Here is an 18431-nt window from a genome sequence, read left to right on the forward strand (position 1 = left end):
GCCGTTAAAATGACGTTGCGATGAGTTTGCGGTTGCGCCGGGTCATTGGATGTAGGAAAGTTTGTTGGCTTACCAGGAATGACCTTAATGAACCAAAATGATACATATACATGTACCTCAACAAATACCAAATGTTACACATACATGCACCTCAACTAATCTTGATGCACCCAAAGAGTACTACAGTACTGTAACAATGAACACCAACGACACTTATACCATAATGAACCATAATGATTCATATGCCTCAACGAACCCCAATGATACATTTACCTCAAACATGCAGCAACATTGATACATATACCAAAATAAACCACAATATTACATATACCCCAATGGACCCCAATGATACTTTACCTTACTGAACCCAAATGATACCTATACCACAACAAACCCCAAAATTGCATATACATCCATGAACCCCAATGGTAAATACCAATAGAATCATTCATTATATTATGAGTGTGGGATAGTGAAATTCCACCGAGGAAATACGATTCACGGTCTAGAACGAGGCTTTGCCAAGTCCTAGACCGTTAATCTTGGCCCCGAGGTGGAATTTCACCATCCCATACTCGTTATAATGAATGACTATTTTTTCTCGCATTATTTTACATTAAAAAATGATGTTTTACAGCTCTTTCTTATGTCGTTTAAAATTACTTTCGGTTTATCCCTCCGAATGCCTCAAATAGTCTAATAAGAGAAAACGACAGGTTTTCTTCAATAAAAATATAATACATGTATATTGTAATTAAATAAGCAAAACAGTTCCTTAATTGATAATCTCAAACCATTGTTTTCCATTTCCCTACAGCAGACAACGTTTGTTTACGTTTTAAAGCTGCGTAGTAATACACAGTATAAGACAGAAATATCTAACACTGCTGTCTCACACTGGACAAACCGATATGATCTTACACCGAACATAATTCGAGAAATGTATATATCAAAGAATTAACCGCAATGATACATATATCTCATTGAACTTTAATGATACATATATCGCAATAAACCTCGATGAAACATATAGACAAAGTTTATATACCGTAATGAACCCCAATACGTCTAATCAGCTTTGAGGTGTTCATTTTAATTGATCAGAATTTTCCACAGAAGAAACAGCCAATTATTCACATACATGTACGTGAAGGTTGCCATCATGATAACAACAAACCCTTGGAGGTCTAAAGTCAGTCTCTAGTAAATCTGTGCAAGTCATATAGAGGAAAATCAACAGCAAAAGTTAAAAAAAAAACATTTTATCTGGTGTGAATAAGTCATAAGCAGTCCATCTCTTTATTGCATATTAAGTCATTAAATACACAGGAAATATATTATATTTTTGCTTGGGAATCATAATCGAATTCTTTTGAATAATGTTTTGGTATTTTTAAATAATTTAATCATGTGAGAGAGAGAGAGAAGAATGAGAGAGAGATTACTCAGATTACTAGACCTTTAAGGAAATGTGATAAATAAACTCATTGACAGTTGTGTAGTTTTAATTGTGTACGAGTAAAATATTTCTGTGTTCTTCTTTTCAAATTGCAAAAGATAGACAATTGAAAGTACAATCCATATTTCTTACTTAAATCAGAGACATAAATTATTTATGTCTCTGTTTCACTGTCATAACAATTTCATTAAAAAAAGTAATGAATTTATTTTATCATGATGCAATTTATTGCAAAAAAACCTCAAAAAACGACATTGTAAATAAAATATTGTAAACAAATGAGTCCATGTATATTTAGCAGTTCACTCCATATTTTGTGGCCAAAGACTTCAGATCATTTCCTTGTATTGTTCCTTTGTCTTTCAAGTTGTCAAACAATTCTTGCAGCACTAAAATGAAGTTTGAATAATTTTATTATAACCTGTTTTTAATCCACTTATCAAAATTTTTCATTAATCTAGAATAAAAACAAATAACTAAAGGAAGGTCCATGACTGTATAACAACCCTCGGGCTGCTAGGAGGTAGTCAGATGCATTTGGCCTTGATTTTTGCTAATTACCTTGACCTTAACCAGTTATAATCTTAACTTGACAGTAAAGCCATCTTGTATTATTTAAGATTTATTTAGCTCAAACGTTTTAAGGGGTATTAAGCTGAACACAAGAAAAAGATAACCTTTTAAATAATTTTTGGGTATTAACTTATGAGTTGACTTTACCTTGTTTTTCTTTTCTGGAGAAGAACATCACAGTCATACCGAACCGCTTCACTTCCGTCAGCTTCTGCATGTGTGGAAAATAGTCCTTCCCAGCTCTGTAAATGAAGTTTAATTTCTTTAAACTAAATGGAATATAATTGTTTCAACAGCATTTATATGTACTGGGCGTAAGATATTTAACAATTTAGCATTTCAATTGAATACTTAATGATCTTTTTGTTTGACATAGATTGTGAATTTATTTAATACTTAGGCAAAAAGCTAAGTTCTGCACTTTAGTTAAGTTATAACTGAAGGTAACACAATTATGAGTGCTATATGGGCTAATATGGGATAACTTACGGTTTGTAGCAGTTTTGAAATACTTTAAGCATATTCATTAAAATTTCTGCATCAAGGCATTCTCCGAACAGCTTGGGGTACAATGCAGGGTCTATTTTCTACAATATAAACATAAAGTGTTTAGCAATAAAGCATTTAAAAAAAATCAAGGCTTGTGCTTGATATAATAATTCACACACCATAATATAAACTAAATGAAAATAGGATGCTGAAAATATTCAAAACTTTTTACCTTTAGATAATCATAGAATGCTGACATATCCGTTTTAAGCACTTTGTAATCTGCCTGGAACTGAAATGAAGATGCTGGAACAGAAAAACTTCTGGGTGAAAGAGATTTGACCTCTGATCTAGGACTGACAGAAGCTTGAGCCTCATTTTGAACATTTGATAAATCCAGCTTCGTTTCACTTTCAGTTTTATTTATCACAGGTTTTGGTTCTTGGTCGGTTTGTGGGGTAGGGGCTGGAGGATTGATCATTCCAGGGTTGGTGAATTTAGCAAACATTTGATTGTCCTTGGATTCTGTCTCTTTCCTCTGTTTGCTGTGGCTTTCCTCTACTCGAGATCTGGCTGCCTGTCTAATATCTGTTTCTTCAACACCAACTTCTTCAATTTCTAACCTCCTCAATGGCTTCTAAATTGTAATGACATCAAAATTTATGTATTTCTATCATACTTCAAAGATCAACGTTTAAAAAAAATCCAAATATGTCATCAAAAACCCTGACACTACAGCAATAATCTCTTGGGGTTTTTTTTTTTGACTTCAAAAACAACCTCCACAGAGAGAGAGAGAGAGAGAGAGAGAGTTTTGAACATTTACCTTTGACCTCTTGTTAGGGGGCTTTGTGATTGGTTTAACAAGGCCTACATCAGGGGCTAAACTGTCATGAGTCACCATTTGTTCTTTCTTCATTTCCTAAAAAAGAATTTAATTTTCTAAATTTTGTATTCAAGGCCTCTTATTTAACACTTCATTTACCGGTAAAACTCAGTATTAACCAAGTCCTTGGAGACATAATGGATTTTCATTGCTTTATCTAACCAACAAAATACTTGACACATGGTTGTTGTAACAGAAATGTTCCCAAAAATTATTTTACAAAAAAATGTTTGTTGATGGTTCATGCCGATAAGAAGCTATGGAGAATGACAGAAAATGGACTTTACCTGTGCAAGCACATAATTTTTTTGATTAAACATAATTAATTGGTTAAATTGTATCCTCCAATATGAGATGTGTTGCATAGCCAAATTTTGTACTTAATCACTTGATATTTATATAGTTATAACATTTTCTAATTGTTACAATTTCATTTTCCTCAAACTTATGAAAGTCTTTTCAGCATTCTAAATAAAATATACTGCTGACACTGGTTACCAGTATGTATACTTTTTCTGCAACACTACCTATTGGTACATTCATACCAGCTTAAACCATCTTATAAATCATTTCATTTTGATATCATTTCTGGGACTATGAAATATGCACAGCTTCATACCGACAGGAAACATCATGCAAAGAAAGCATTTGCAACTGGCTCCTAGATCATTTCTGGGACTATAAAATATGCACATCATATAGGCATGAACCACCAAAGAAAGCATTTGACTGCTAAAATATATATGAGACTAAGAACATGAACCACTAAAGAAAGCATTTGACTGCTAAAATATATATGAGACTAAGAAACCTGTACAGCTTCATACAGGCATGAACCACCATGCAAGAAAAGCATTTGATTGTAAAAACATTTCCTGGTCATGATCAACGTAATCTGCAAACCTTTTCAATTTTCTCAATCTCCAGCTTGGCCTGTTTGTTTTGGGGCTCCAGCTGCAGGACTTTATCAAAGGTGTCCTTGGCCTTCTGCAGCTTCTTCATGAAGAACTGAGCCGATCCCAGCCGGAGGTAGGCCTTAACATAGAGAGGGTCTAAGGTCAAGGCCGTCATACAGTCCATCTCAGCAGCTGCATATCTAAAATAAAGCGAAAAAGTTTTTCACACACATTACGCTGTCTAACATTAAAATTCTATGCCTAATGTCACAACTATGTGTACATGTACTATACATTTAAAAGAAAAATGTTGTTTCTATAAAATTGGTTTTGTTTTAACATGTAATTTCAGTAAAAAACTGCAATTTGTAAAATACATATATTTAAGGCATATCAAGGTTAATTATATCAATCACTGGGATTGTCTTTAAAAGGACAGTTGACTAAACAGCCGGTCTACATGTTACCTGAATATTAACAGTATTTGTGTGAGTATACATGAATAAACTCACATGTTTGAAAATTTTGTTTGTTTTCCTTTCATTGCCCTTCCATGTAGGTTTTATATCTTGAAGTGACATTAAACATAGAATTTACTCCAACTTCAAAATCATAGTGTATCAAATTGCAAATACATAGATTACTGCACAGATTTAGTATTAAGAAACCTCAAAATATATGTGTAATAAACCCCATATATGTAACACCTGACTCACTTTTGCTCCTTCAGGAGAGCCATTGCTCTGTTGGCGGGTAGGATTGGGTTGGTGGGATCTAATGCCATCCCCTTTGTATAGGATTCTATAGCATTAGTGTAGTCCCCTCGTTTAAAGTAATCATTTCCCTGTCAAAAAAAGAAGAAATGAATAAAAATATTTTAAACAGTATTTAGTTTAAACAGTAGAGTTTTCTGCTCATCATCTAGCACTTGAATTGCTTCTGAGAAATGTTGTTGAAAATTTCATGTAATATTATGCGATTCACTTTAATTTAAAATAATTACCTTAGTCACAAACAAACAGTGAATTATGATATGAAAATATGATTTACATAATATTATATAAATAACATTTTAGTGTTACATTATCAGAAAGTTGAACTATAGCTTTATTTCATACACGTATCTTTGATACAACATGATGTATATACATGCACTGGTACTTTTCTGTAGATATTTTACCACACGCTCTTGATACTAAATAAAGTTCAGTAAAACTGACGAAAATTCTGCAGGTATTCAAAAGGTAGTATCAGTAGTAGATCTGGTAACCCCCGCCCTTCCCAATGGCCCAGCCCTCGCCCCCCCCCCCCACCCCCCCCCCCCCCCCCCAATGGCCTAGCCATTTTTCTTTTATCAGATGCTACAACAGTCTTCTCCCATCCCATTTTGGGTCTGAGCATGATTATTGTACAGAAAAATAAACCTTACAGCATCTTTATCCATGGCTGCCTGCTGCTTCTTTCTCTCTATCTCCCACTCCTCGTCTGTTTCGTAATCCGATGAATCCGACTTCTCCTGTTTATCCACATCATTACACATTTTATCCTTAAACAAAACACAATCATAAAAATAGTGTTTACTTTAAAGCGTTATGTTAAAGCAACTAGATGAATAAGACAGAGAGTCAGACCTTACAAAACAGAAAATATTCTGTTATTACATACATGTTATAGATAACTAACGAAACAAATGAAATCAAACACTGTAATGTATATACTATTCAAATTAAATTATTTAACATGCATCTTTAATTAAAACATCATTATCTAATTAGTTTTTATAGCACAGTGTTTTTGCAGAGAGTTTTTGTGGAAAGTCTCATGTACCACACAGAAAAAATATAATTATATGATGACAACAATTGAGGTTTGAATTTTGGATGTTTCCATTTCCAATTTTCACTGATTTTTTCCAATTCAACCCGTACTTTTTCAGAATATTTTTGTTTGTCCACCCCTACTATTAACCTAAGAAACAGAATTTTTTTTTTTTTAGATTTTTTTAACGAGTAAAAGAGAAGAACACTAATACAATATACAAAAGATGATGCTAACACAAAGTAATTTAATATACTCTAATCTATAGTACATGTAATACTAGCTTAAAACAGAGAAAAATCACTAGTTAATAAAAACATGATCAAATCTACCGAGAAGCTCTTTGGGCTTCACAGGATTTGATCACGTGACCAACCAACTTCATATCCTGGAACCATCAATTATCTAAGGCCTGAAGTAATTGAAATTGTAATGTCTATTGATGAGCATATGAATGCGTGTCCTTACAATATCCAGTTTGTCCCAGGACCGATAATCGTAGCCACTAATCCGTTTCCGCGGCTTCCTCCCCTGACTGTCATCGTCCTTTAGAGTTTTCACTTTCCTCTTCTTTTTGATTTTCAAACTGTTTCTTACAGGAGGCAATTCCTGCCACAAAGTTCAACAAAAAAAAAAGATCATATTTCAATTCATAAATGTTTCAAACGTCCAAAATCAAACAAATTTATGATATTTCTGTCAATTCTGATATGTTGGAATTCAGAAATTTTTACATTTTTTCATATCTTAAAATTTAAATGTTTTGTTCAAAACGGTAGTACCTGGACAATTAAAAACTTTTAAAGGGAAAATATCACCAACAAACCTTTCCATTCACAGCCTTTTCACTTTTCAGCTTTTGTTCCTTTTCTTTGATATCGTCTTCCCATTTATTCATGTCTTTTACAAACGTTTCGAGATCCATGTTGTTTTCTCGCATGTGATGCTGAAGCATTAGCATCTTTTCTTCCGAAGCACTTAGTTTAGACATTTTTGGGTGTTGGTTTGTGAATCTGAACAAACAATGAACGTTAATAGAAAAACACAATTCACTCAGTTATTTCCATGGGCGCAGACATGTTTCTTTGAACATAATATTTTAAAGTCCGAACCCGATTTTATTTCATGAGGTCGAATTTATGATTATTCGCGATTTGTTTGAACCGCATAAACGTTTGTTGCTAATCATGTTTTAACATTATTATATAACAGAAAACATGTAACTTTAACGAATATTATCTGGTAAAGTATATCAATATTTCATTGGTGACATCCATTACACATCGGGTACGAGGTATAATAAAATATAACAACGACCTTTGACTTGAATCCAATGTAAACAAGTACTCCAGGTAAAAATTGCAAAGGTAAGCACTCTGTGACTTTTGTTTACCTTGTAATTATCTACGCTTAAAGAAAATATTTTTTGTTAAAATTATATCATATATTTACACATCAACGTCACTTAAAACATGTAATTCAGACGAGTGCTGCCCTGAATGTTCATTATGCAGCTGTTTAATAGTATTTGCACGTGTTTAAAATAGGGTAACTTACGCCTGCATAAACGATTACCTCAAAAATGTATTTATTATTTATAGATCAAAATTTTTATTTGTACAACTTCTATGAATATCCTTAAAGTTAGTGTCTTGGTTTACCCGTATAAATTAACAATCTACTATAGTATATATAAATCTGTATGCATGAAGCAATCAGCTGTCTGGTTAGACCCTAGATAAAATGTTCTGTCGTTAAAATGACAGATGTCCTACGGACCCGGTGCGCAGCCTGGTCACGGTAAGATTATTCTTTCTAGTTGGACCCCGAATCCTCTGGAAGAACCTGCAATTTATATAAAAATAACATACATGTACATGATTGACGGGTTAAATGCGTCAAAAATTTAAATGGACTGTGTGGAACTCTGTGAATTTTAAGCCGTGTATCATATAAAATGAGCATTGCACAATTACCGCCCGATTCCGGTCTTCCTCGTACCCATTGCACGGGGCTTGACGCGCGCGGATCCAGAATTTTTTCGGTCGGTTTGGGGGGGGGGGGAGTGGTGTCCAAGGGATATTTAGTTTTTGTAAATTGAATGAATTTAAACTTTCCAGGAGTGTGTTGGTGGATGGGGTGAAAGGCGTTTCAAGACACCCCCCCCTCCAGCTCCACGCATGGTAGCTGTGCAGGTCTGTAAAATTCGGATGGACAACATAGGATATCGTCACTTGCCGGTTTGACAAATGAAGTCCATCTGATTTTTTTCAGACCGGGAGCTACAGACCTGCAGCAACATGCATGGTTGATATACATCAAATTTTGTTGTAATGAATATTCATACAACTCACGTAACACCGTCCCGTTGAACCTGTTCGAATTCTACATGCCGTGTGTTAGTGACTACGGGATAAAGGTGGCGTAATTGCAGAAAAAATGCATTACCCGGGTTAGCGGATTATGTACATGTAATTTTTTTTCTGCAATGATCTCTACTTTCATAACCCGCATGAATCATCAAAGAAAGCATATTATATAGTGTTTGTATCTGCATCTTTTTTGGACTGAAATCTACACGCCCCGTTTATCGAATTGTCGAAACCTTCACAGCTACCTTCGAAAATCACGTACTGCACGAAATAATCAATGACATGTTGATGTCACACAGGTGACGATTTGGGCGTTTCTTTTAGCCAACGTACTGGTGTACATTAACAATAATTTAGTGAACTTTACTTACCTTTTGCAATTAATTTATTAATTTGTTAAAAGGAAGATGTAAATACAAACAATAACATTTTTATTAATGCTTTCTTTGATGATTCATGCGGGTTATGAAGGTAGCGATCATCGCAGAAAAAATAATACATCGTCAGCTTTCGGATATACTTGACAATGAATTCGTGAGCAAATTGAAAATTTTTTAGCACGTTTTGGTTATGATATGCGACAGAGCTGACGCGGGGCATGTATTTTCTGTAATTCTTTGCTCGCTACATTCACATCAACATGAACCACCAAAGAAAGTATTTTATTGATTAGATATACAGTCTCAAAAATTTTATTTTTTAGAATTATTATTATCAGTTATATTCCTGCTAGATAGGCCATACTTATTCTTCATAAAGATTAGATACACAGCTGCGCTGCTTTCCGAGGAATATAAACGAAATGATAAGTAACATCAAAATTTTATCTTACTTATCATGCTTATCTCTTAAAAGATGTCGACTTTACAACGTGCACATCTGTAGATCACATCTGTATATAAATATTAGGCTTATTAGGTACATTAATATTATATTGTTCTTTACGTTTCACACATTAATTAAGTTCAGGTTGTTAGACCATGTGCTTTATTCAACTCATTCACTAAAAGTAACTTTGCAGGATGAAGAGCTCCCTTAGGGGGAGATAAGTAAAACATAAACAAGAGTTACTTCTCTTGTCATTGCATATTAAGTAAACTAACATTAATTATACTTTTCTCTTTTTTGAGCATAATGTACAGGTAAACAAAACTAAAAATGACAAAAGTTCAGAATTAATTAGAATGTGTCTGGTTTAAGAATAACAGTAATTCTGTCCATTTAAAACACAAAGTCTGGCAACATCCGTCCTGTCTGAAGAATCTTCAAAACACATAAACCATTTGCTCCTGCTTTTGTTAGGCAATTTGCGAGCTGTTTTTGTCCAGAACACCACTGAATTTTCCTCACATCTCCTTGAGTAACTGCTTCAGTCAATGCAGCGATATCAATACGAAGTCTCCTGTCCTCCACCAGTTTTGTCGAATGCACAGATTCTATCACACTCTTATTGTCTATAAATGCATAAATTTCAATGGATTTGCTGGGGACTCCTAAAATTTCCTCTAACATGTGTCGATAGTAAAAACTTGCCTCCAGTCCTTCTTGTAGACTAAGCGCCTCTGCTGCTAGCGTGGAGCGGACAACTCTTCTTATCTTTTTAGCCTGCCAGAAAAGGGGACAGCATTTCCCTTGTCTATCCATAATCCAGATAATGACTCCTTGAGTACTTCCCACTCCATCATTCAGGTTTCCTAGAGATGCATCGGTAAATGTCATTATCTTCACTGAAGTGAGATCTAAAGCTGGAAATCTCAGAATACTTTTGAAGTCTTTAAGCCTATTTATGGTTTTCGTTGCTCTAATTAAGTCTGCCATGGTTCCACTTCTCAGCTTAGTGCTCATGTCAATCATTTCAAATGCAAGGTCTGGTCTTGACCCCTGCACTGCCCAATTGATCTGCCCTATGATCTGTCTGTATGCAGTCTGTTCTTCAGTGCTTAGCTGACTTTCCTTCTGATATGCTCTCAGGGGATCAATCTCTATACTTTGTAACTTCTCCATGTAACTAGTGTGATCCAGTTCTATCCCTTCTTGAGTTTGCTTAACGTAGAAACCAATATATGGAAATTGGCATTCAGCAATTTTTCCTGCTGAAAACCTCTCTCGAAACCTGCAAATCTGCCCCTCAAAGATTTCGTCCCCAGCATGGAGAAAATCATCAACATGAGAGCAGATGATTCCATGAAGCCTTCCATCCTTTCTATAGCAGAAGAGAGCCGGGTCTACGCTACACTGTTCAAAGCCGAGTTTATCAAGTTCTTCTTTAACACTTAAGTAAAACTGTCTAGCACCATCTTTCAGTCCATAAAGACAGTGTTTTAACTTCCATATCATTCCTACAGGAGTGATACTTTCCTTTGGAGGTTGAAGATAAACATCTCTATCAAGTTTTTTTCCTTGTAAAAAAGCTGACTTAATGTCTGTGGTTTTGACATCCCAGAATTTACTTGCTGTTATTGTCAAAAATATCTTAAGACCCCCTTTTCCAACTGTCGGACTGTCTCTTGGAATATCAAATTCCTCCTCAAATCCACGTGCTACAAGTCTTGCTCTTACTTGTTCTTCTTTTGAAGTGATAACCCATCTTGTAGATAGTCTATTTTGTCCTTCATCCAGAACTTCAGTGTATGTGTCAAAGTTTTTGAGCTTCTCTAGTTCATTTTGTTTAGCTAGGGATATATTGTCACAGCTTGTATTTTCACATGTTGTAGAATTAACACATTCATCGCTGATTCTTTCCCAAGGGAGCCTACTTAGGTCTATGCTCTTTTCTTCTTCACTCTCAACATCTTTTACATTATACCAATTTCTGTTATTACCAGAAGCTTTGCCTGCTCTGCCAAGAATTGTTGCCTTTATCCAATTTTCATCCTCCGATCCCATCTTATACTGAATGTTGTCATTTGTTTTTAGTGCAAAACTGCGTTGAGGAGGTAAAGGTAACTTCTGTTCCTCTTTGTTCTGTGACAGGTATTCAGAAACTGTACACTTTTTAAGTTGCTTTTCACTTGCTTTTCCTTGGTGTGGTGTTCTTTCTTTATTTGTGCCTGTAGTTTCAGTGTCTGATATCTTCTCTTCTACTTGAGTACAGCCTGCAGTTGCTTTTTGTAATCTGTTAGGGGACACTCGAACAAAAACTCCCCCATGGCGAACAAAAACAACTTTTCCATCCTGAAACACAACTCTACCAGGTCCAAGCCATCTGTCTCTACCCTCACGCTTGTAGTACACCAAATCTCCATTCTCATAACATTGTTCAGCTGCCCTCACTTTGTTCAGTAATGCCCGTCTGATTCTCTCATCAGCTTCTGCCTCTATGTATGCTCGTCTGGTGCTGTGCAGTAAATTCAGATGTTTAGCAAAAGTCTCACTCACTGTACGGCCTTCTAAAGCTGGTAACTTGTCTGTCATAATGTTGGGTAGATTGGGGTTCCATCCAAACACAAGCTGGTGGCTACTAAAGCCGTTCCACATCTGTAATACATTCCTTGCCATGTTAGCCCAGCACAACAAGCTCTGCTCATTTACATCTTTGTAGTCCTGTTCCAATTTTGTTAGCATCATATCCGTTACGGAGTGCACTCGTTCACACAAGCCGTTCTGAAATGGGCTTTCACCTGCGGATGTGCACACTTTGACGTTCAAAATTGATGCCACTTCTCGCATTTCGTCAGAGTTAAATTCTCCTCCATTATCTGTCATAATTGCACCCATAACACCAAATATCCCTATCCAGTGAGACATGATTTTATCAATGACATCAGTTGTCTTTTTCCTCTGGATAAAAATGGAAATTGTGTATCTGGACCACATGTCAATCAAATGTAAGATCCACTTTCCTCTCCAGTACTTCAGATCCATGGCCACCTTCTCATTAAAGTAAGTCGCCATTGGAAATGACACAACAGGCCGTGAAGGGGTTCTTGCATAGGTCTTGCACACATCACATCTCTCTTCTATTTTTTCAAGATCCTCGTCAAAGTTGTCACGCCAAGCACCCGCATCCTGTAAGAGGGATACTAGTCGTTTCTTTGGTGGGTGCGCAAACTGTCGGTGCAGTTTTAACAGAGTTGAGTATCTCTTTTTTGGGTCTTCATCATCAATCCTGACTGAGCAAACTCAACAGGTATCATTTCTGCTTTATCTATGGGAATACAATAGTGTCCAGAAGAGGTCACATTAAGGTTCATTGTTTTCCCTAAAATCTCCGCTGTGTCATCCTCTAAGTTCAACTTCACACCAGTAGTTTTCATAGCCGTTCTTGACAACAGCAACGGAATGTCTGAATCAACAACATCAGTTATTATGGTCACATCTTTCCCTGCTATACGAGCTGGAATTGCAAATTCTCCTTCAGATTTCAGACGAGTCCCCCCTCCAAACTTAAACATTTTTCTGCCTTCAGTTTTCTTAACTCTATTTTTGTCCAAATCATTGAGTGAATCGATGTATGTGTTGATCCATGCACTACCACACACAGTACTACTGCAGGCACTGTCTAGGACTGCATAATTTCTAGCTTCCATCCCCAGGTGTCTTATTTCCTTTGGTTGGTAACCTGTAAACAGTACGAATTCTTCTTCTTCAGTTGAACATGCATTTACTTTTGCCATATTTTCCCAACTATGAGGACATGCTGCCATCAGATGTCTATATGACCCGCAAGACTTGCATGTCAACACATTTCCATCTGGTCCTGATGGATTCATACTCTTTTTAACTGCTGAACTGCCTGCACGTGATTGTCCCCCATGCTGACCTCGATAAAAGCCTCGACTTTGGCCACTTTGAAATCCTCTGCCCCGCATCTGCTCACTTCTTCCCCCTCCTCGATAAAATTTGTTGTTCCTCATTCTAGCATATCCAGCTGCCATCAGCGCTTCTTCGTTCTCTGCAAGGAATGCTGGTTCAAGTTTAATGGACATTGGTGTAGAAGAAGAATGTCCTTCACAAGTTTCACCTTTGAATTTTTTAAGGGATTTCTTAGCTTCCTCATACAGAGTTTCTTTATTTTCAAAATTCATTCCTGTCAAAACAATCATTCTTTCTTCTTTGCTAATTTGTGATCTTTTGAGTAATTTGAATGCTAAAATCTCTGGAGGTAATTTCATATTTTTCTTCTCAATTTTTCTGTATTTAGCATCAAAAATGGAAATGTATTCATTGACAGATTGTCCATCAGACCTTTTAAAATCTTCAAAGTCTTCAAATTTTTCTAAGCTATCTGCTAAATCATCTTTGGCCAAATGTTTGTCCAAAAATTCTATCAATGTTTTCAAACCTGTCTCTTTTTTGAGATCCTCCAAATTCAGCTGATCAAACACTTTTTCTCTTATCTGGGACTCATCATTTTCAGGAAGAGACAATGCTATAGCAACACCTTGTTTCTTTTTATCTAGCTCAGTGACCTCTTTCCATGCTAAAAGTTCTTGCTTGAAGAGTTCATAACTTTTGATTTTAGGATTGTACAAAGGGGGGTTGATTTTTGTTGACATTTTCTCAGTCCACTAACACCACTGTTTTTCACATTTATCAAACTCTGAATAACAAGTAATTAATTGTCACACCTCGCTTACACTGTTTCTAACACTAGGAATCACCAATTTTCTTTCAACCACGCTCTGCTACCATTGTTAGACCATGTGCTTTATTCAACTCATTCACTAAAAGTAACTTTGCAGGATGAAGAGCTCCCTTAGGGGGAGATAAGTAAAACATAAACAAGAGTTACTTCTCTTGTCATTGCATATTAAGTAAACTAACACAGGTATCTATAAAACTGGATAAAAGCTCAAGCAGGTAGAGTTTATGTTATTATAATAAATGTTTCTTCCCCCCCCCCCCCCCCCCAAAAAAAAAAAATCTTTCACATTTTCTTATGATTTTTCAGATGGAAGCAAAATCCACCAGTCGAGGATTAACCGCGGCCGAGCGCCTCTTCTTCTATGGCATGCATGGTCTCTTTGACGAAATTGTGTTCACTGCTCTTTATGACGTCGTATACGAACCGGATGGAAACCGACAGCTCAAAGGCTATTCCACGATTTTCTCATTTTTTATCTATGGAGTTTGTAGCTATTTGGTGGAGCGAATGTATGTCCGCCTCAAAGAAGTCGGTATTCCATTTAAAGTTCGCATCTTCATATATCTCGTCGTACTTTACTCCTGGGAGTTCTCCTGTGGCCTCGTTTTGAGACAGTTTGACGCATGCTCATGGGATTACAGCCACTACCAGTTTAACATCATGGGTCTCATTACACTGGAGTACGCTATTTTCTGGCTTCCTCTGTGTGCGTGGAATGACGTTTTGTATAAGTATTTGCTCAGCCTTAAACTTCCGGGGCATAGCATCCATGATAAATCGACCTAAGACGAAGGGTTATCTGTACTGAAAAAAAGCTCAACATTTTCCATTTGAAATATGCATTCAATGCTGGAACGTGCGTCACTGATGATGTCGTTGCATGTATTACGTAACTAAAATATGTTAGGGTAGTAACAGTTGTAGAGTAGACAGTGAAGAGTTTGTGATTTTGTCTTGATCTCATTGTTTAAAACTTTTGATAACTGATTTTTTTTCTTCTATTACGCATTTATATTAATATGCAGTTGTTATCATTTAAAAGTTTGTATTACGGTAGACCTCCAAATTGCGTCCCAGACCTCCACATTGCGTCGCAGACAGCTCCACATTGCGTCCCAGACCTCCACATTGCGTCACGGACCTCCACATTGCGTCCCGGACCTCCACATTGCGTCACGAGATGCATTTTTTTTTGTATTTTGTAAGGCATAAAGTTGTTTATCCCCGAGAAACATGTATAAATCATTCTATTGCAATTGATCCATTTTCCTTATTTTTTGGCACAATGAAGAGAGCAATATTTTAACCATAATTCAATTGCCCGCTGCAGGAAGCATAATATCAACGAAATATTAAGCATTGTTTTGTTGTATGTTTAAATTGATGCGTATGTTGATTACTGTAACAATATGACTGACAATCACTTCATGTCTTATACACTGTAAATATGTTTGAGACTGCTTGACTTTCTCCCTTTTTTTTTGTTTTACAGTTTTTGTTTTGTTTAGTGAACAAGAATTGGTTTCAGTTGAAAATAAAAGTGAAATCTTATTTATTTATTTATTTATTTATTTATGAACCCTGGATTGTAAACTCACTTGACGTACAGACACGTTTGAATTTCAACAATTTGAAGAAGACAGTGTATTACTACTAGGCAACTTTGTTAAACTGTTTGTTGCATTTCTGTTTTGGAGAGAGAGAGAGAAAGAGAGAGAGAGAGAGAGAGAGGCGTTGCCTGATAAAGAAACTGATGGGTTAACAGTCAATATACTCTGTAGGCCAATTTAATATCCAATTCCTCAGTATATTGCTTTCTCTCGCGGGAAATAGAAATACTTTATTTGAAATAATTTACATTGCATCTTCGTTACCATGAGTTCTCATTCTTATGTACATGTGTATAACAAAAGTTGCAAGAACAATGCATGTATTAGTTTATCATACATACATGTGTCTAATTCATTAACGACTAAATAAATGCTTGTGTATAACCCTATCAGATGTTAACAACAAAATAAACATTCTTAACAACAAGTTAAAGGTAGATCAACGTTTATTGTATAAACTAGTACAATACCTTGGGGAAGTGAATCAATACACTGCCTTGTATCAAATATCAATGAAAATTGTACGTCTATTCGGTAGCAAACTAACGGCAAAATGATTTCCTGGAGAGGATAGCGAGGCAGAAAGAAGGGCGAATCTTTATGGTCATTTGGTGGATTCGCGGCAGTCATTTACTAAATGAAACAGTTGTGCCCAGCCTTATCTTTAATCGATATTGCGTTTGATCGCCACTTGTATACATGTCCGAGAAAAAGACATAATTTTAATACACACTTTATATATTAATCGATATGGAAATTTTAAATTTTAAACAGAATATGTCAACATACAAACCGTTATGTAACATTTTTTAATTTCAATCAATTTGTTTACGTGCAGCTGTTGATTTCGTCACTTCGCACGCACTTTTACTGTGTTTTTGTTACTATAGTAATTCATTTGTCATGGTTTAGAGGAGGGAGATGTGTTTCAATACACATTAGCTGCTATTTTTTACTTAATTTTCATCATTTTTCTTTCTATCCACCGCTTATTGATTATTTGTATTTTGATTTTATCAATTTTCTTTCAACGTTATATATTTGATTAAATCGTGTTTTTTGGATTTTTTAAAATAGTTCAGTAACTTCCTCTCAAATCATGATGTGTACAATATCACATGTTACTGATTCAGAATGAAAATTACTGAATTTTACTTTTTTAATCCCGTATTGGTCATTTCGGAATTAAAGAAGAACGTGATTTGCATAATGTCATATATAATGTAGTTCAAATCAAAAAAGGACATTTTCAGCATATTTGTGAACATCCTTATATTGTTTGAGCTAATTAAGGCATGGCAGTATTTAGCCTCATTTGCTCTACAATGAATAACAACTAGGTATGTTAGTCTGCCGTGTTTCACACGTTTACAATTTTAAAGTATAAAATGGACTGCATGTCGATTTTGAAAAAGAAAATGCCTGATTCCAAAATGGATTAAAGAGACCATCTTAGAAATAACATGAAAAAAAAAGTCTGTGTTCATAAAATGTAATTCATAATATCAAGAAAATATGACCATTAGTAATAACACACGAATCTTGAACCATGCAGCTGTGTGTATTTCACGATTTTAATTTCTACAATGTATCTATATGTATATAGATCATTTGTTATACTTTGCAATATCTTTTGAATTAAAGATCTTTTAGAGCTGTAAATTTTTGAAAAATACGACATTAATCAACCAAACTTGTTATAAAATCATTACAACCAAATGTCATGATAACGAAGTACAACCCACATTTTAAGAGTCACACAAATCGCATCCTGAAATACTGGAATTTCCTTAAAAATCATGAAATATGCAAATAACTATTTCCAAATGAACCTATGATCGCCTACAGTAAACACAAGAATATCGGTGCATTGATAATTCAATCACGGTTACAATAGATGTAGGTGTGTTCCCATTTCGCCCTAACTGTGAAATACAGGTAAAAAAGCAGTAAGGCGAAATGGGAATTTCTTGATAAAATAACTGTAAAAACAGAACTTGAGATGTTATGATAATTAATTAATGAATAACACAGATAAAAATAATGAAATTGGAAAAATGAAGAAAAATCAATGTAATGTGAAAATTAATAACATAAATAACGAAAAAAAAATTATGAGAAAGTTCATGTAAAAGATTCATTTTAAAATTTAATATTAGAATAATAAGCCAAAAATAGAACTTACTGGTAGTAAAATTGAATTTAATTCCTGAATACAGCGATTTAAATGTACATGTAAAAACTATTTCTTTTAAAGTATGATGACTGTAGTGTATGTCTTTTATCTTCATCATTTTTTTTATCCGAAATTCATAGCCGATTTGTATGAATCATTTTTATAGTGGAGCTATATCAATTCTTCATTCATTCATTCTTTACATGTATGTCCCTCCTAAGAGGATTATGAAGTTATATTAATGGTCTAAATTTCACAGAAATGGTGTAATGTACAAGTCAAAGTAAACAATGAGAGGGATGTAGAGAGAGAGGTAAACACACGCACATAAAAGGATGTTGAAAAGGATGTGTGAAGAATTCAAATTATCCAATAATTGCCTATAGTTGATCAGCTTGCTTATACTAAAATATCAAAATGTTTATACCATTGTTGCACAGGGGCATCGTATCCGCTCTACACTCTATGACATATATATAAATATTAATATCTGTCATAGAGTGTAGAGCGGATACGATGCCCCTGTGATTGTTGATCAAATTTAGCAAATCGTGTGAAAGATAAA

General features: G+C 35.1%; 2 protein-coding genes across 3 annotated transcripts; one reads left to right on the plus strand and one right to left on the minus strand.

Annotated features, from left to right (window-relative positions):
- Positions 1–1663: 1663 nt before the first annotated feature.
- Positions 1664–8789, minus strand: LOC128159911 (RNA polymerase II-associated protein 3-like). 2 transcript variants are annotated; one of them, XM_052823133.1, is made up of 11 exons: positions 8704–8789; positions 6948–7134; positions 6590–6730; positions 5733–5849; positions 5020–5147; positions 4311–4503; positions 3348–3443; positions 2754–3158; positions 2522–2619; positions 2180–2274; positions 1664–1848 (listed from the first exon to the last, which is right to left on the minus strand). In XM_052823133.1, the coding sequence occupies exons 2-11, from the start codon at positions 7110–7112 to the stop codon at positions 1754–1756; spliced, it is 1533 nt and encodes a 510-aa protein (XP_052679093.1). In that variant the 5' UTR covers positions 7113–7134; positions 8704–8789; the 3' UTR covers positions 1664–1753. The 2 variants fall into 2 exon arrangements, with proteins under 2 accessions (XP_052679093.1, XP_052679094.1); XM_052823134.1 differs by having other exon boundaries at positions 8739–8771.
- Positions 8496–15631, plus strand: LOC128159912 (transmembrane protein 229A-like). Its single transcript, XM_052823136.1, has 2 exons — positions 8496–8540; positions 14387–15631. The coding sequence occupies exons 1-2, from the start codon at positions 8511–8513 to the stop codon at positions 14864–14866; spliced, it is 510 nt and encodes a 169-aa protein (XP_052679096.1). The 5' UTR covers positions 8496–8510; the 3' UTR covers positions 14867–15631.
- The last annotated feature ends 2800 nt before the right edge of the window (positions 15632–18431 follow it).

Source organism: Crassostrea angulata, chromosome 8 (assembly GCF_025612915.1).
Source record: "Crassostrea angulata isolate pt1a10 chromosome 8, ASM2561291v2, whole genome shotgun sequence".
Classification (NCBI taxonomy): Eukaryota; Metazoa; Mollusca; class Bivalvia; order Ostreida; family Ostreidae; genus Magallana; species Magallana angulata.

Coding starts and splice junctions, on each gene's coding strand:
- LOC128159911 (XM_052823133.1), bottom strand. CDS start 7,112: ATGTCTAAACTAAGTGCTTCGGAAGAAAAGATGCTAATGCTTCAGCAT. Junction 4,504..5,019: donor GCTCTCCTGAAGGAGCAAAA/GTGAGTCAGGTG, acceptor GCTTTATTTTAG/ATATGCAGCTGCTGAGATGG. Junction 3,159..3,347: donor CCCCTAACAAGAGGTCAAAG/GTAAATGTTCAA, acceptor ATTACAATTTAG/AAGCCATTGAGGAGGTTAGA.
- LOC128159912 (XM_052823136.1), top strand. CDS start 8,511: ATGCCGTGTGTTAGTGACTACGGGATAAAG. Junction 8,541..14,386: donor TTAGTGACTACGGGATAAAG/GTGGCGTAATTG, acceptor ATGATTTTTCAG/ATGGAAGCAAAATCCACCAG.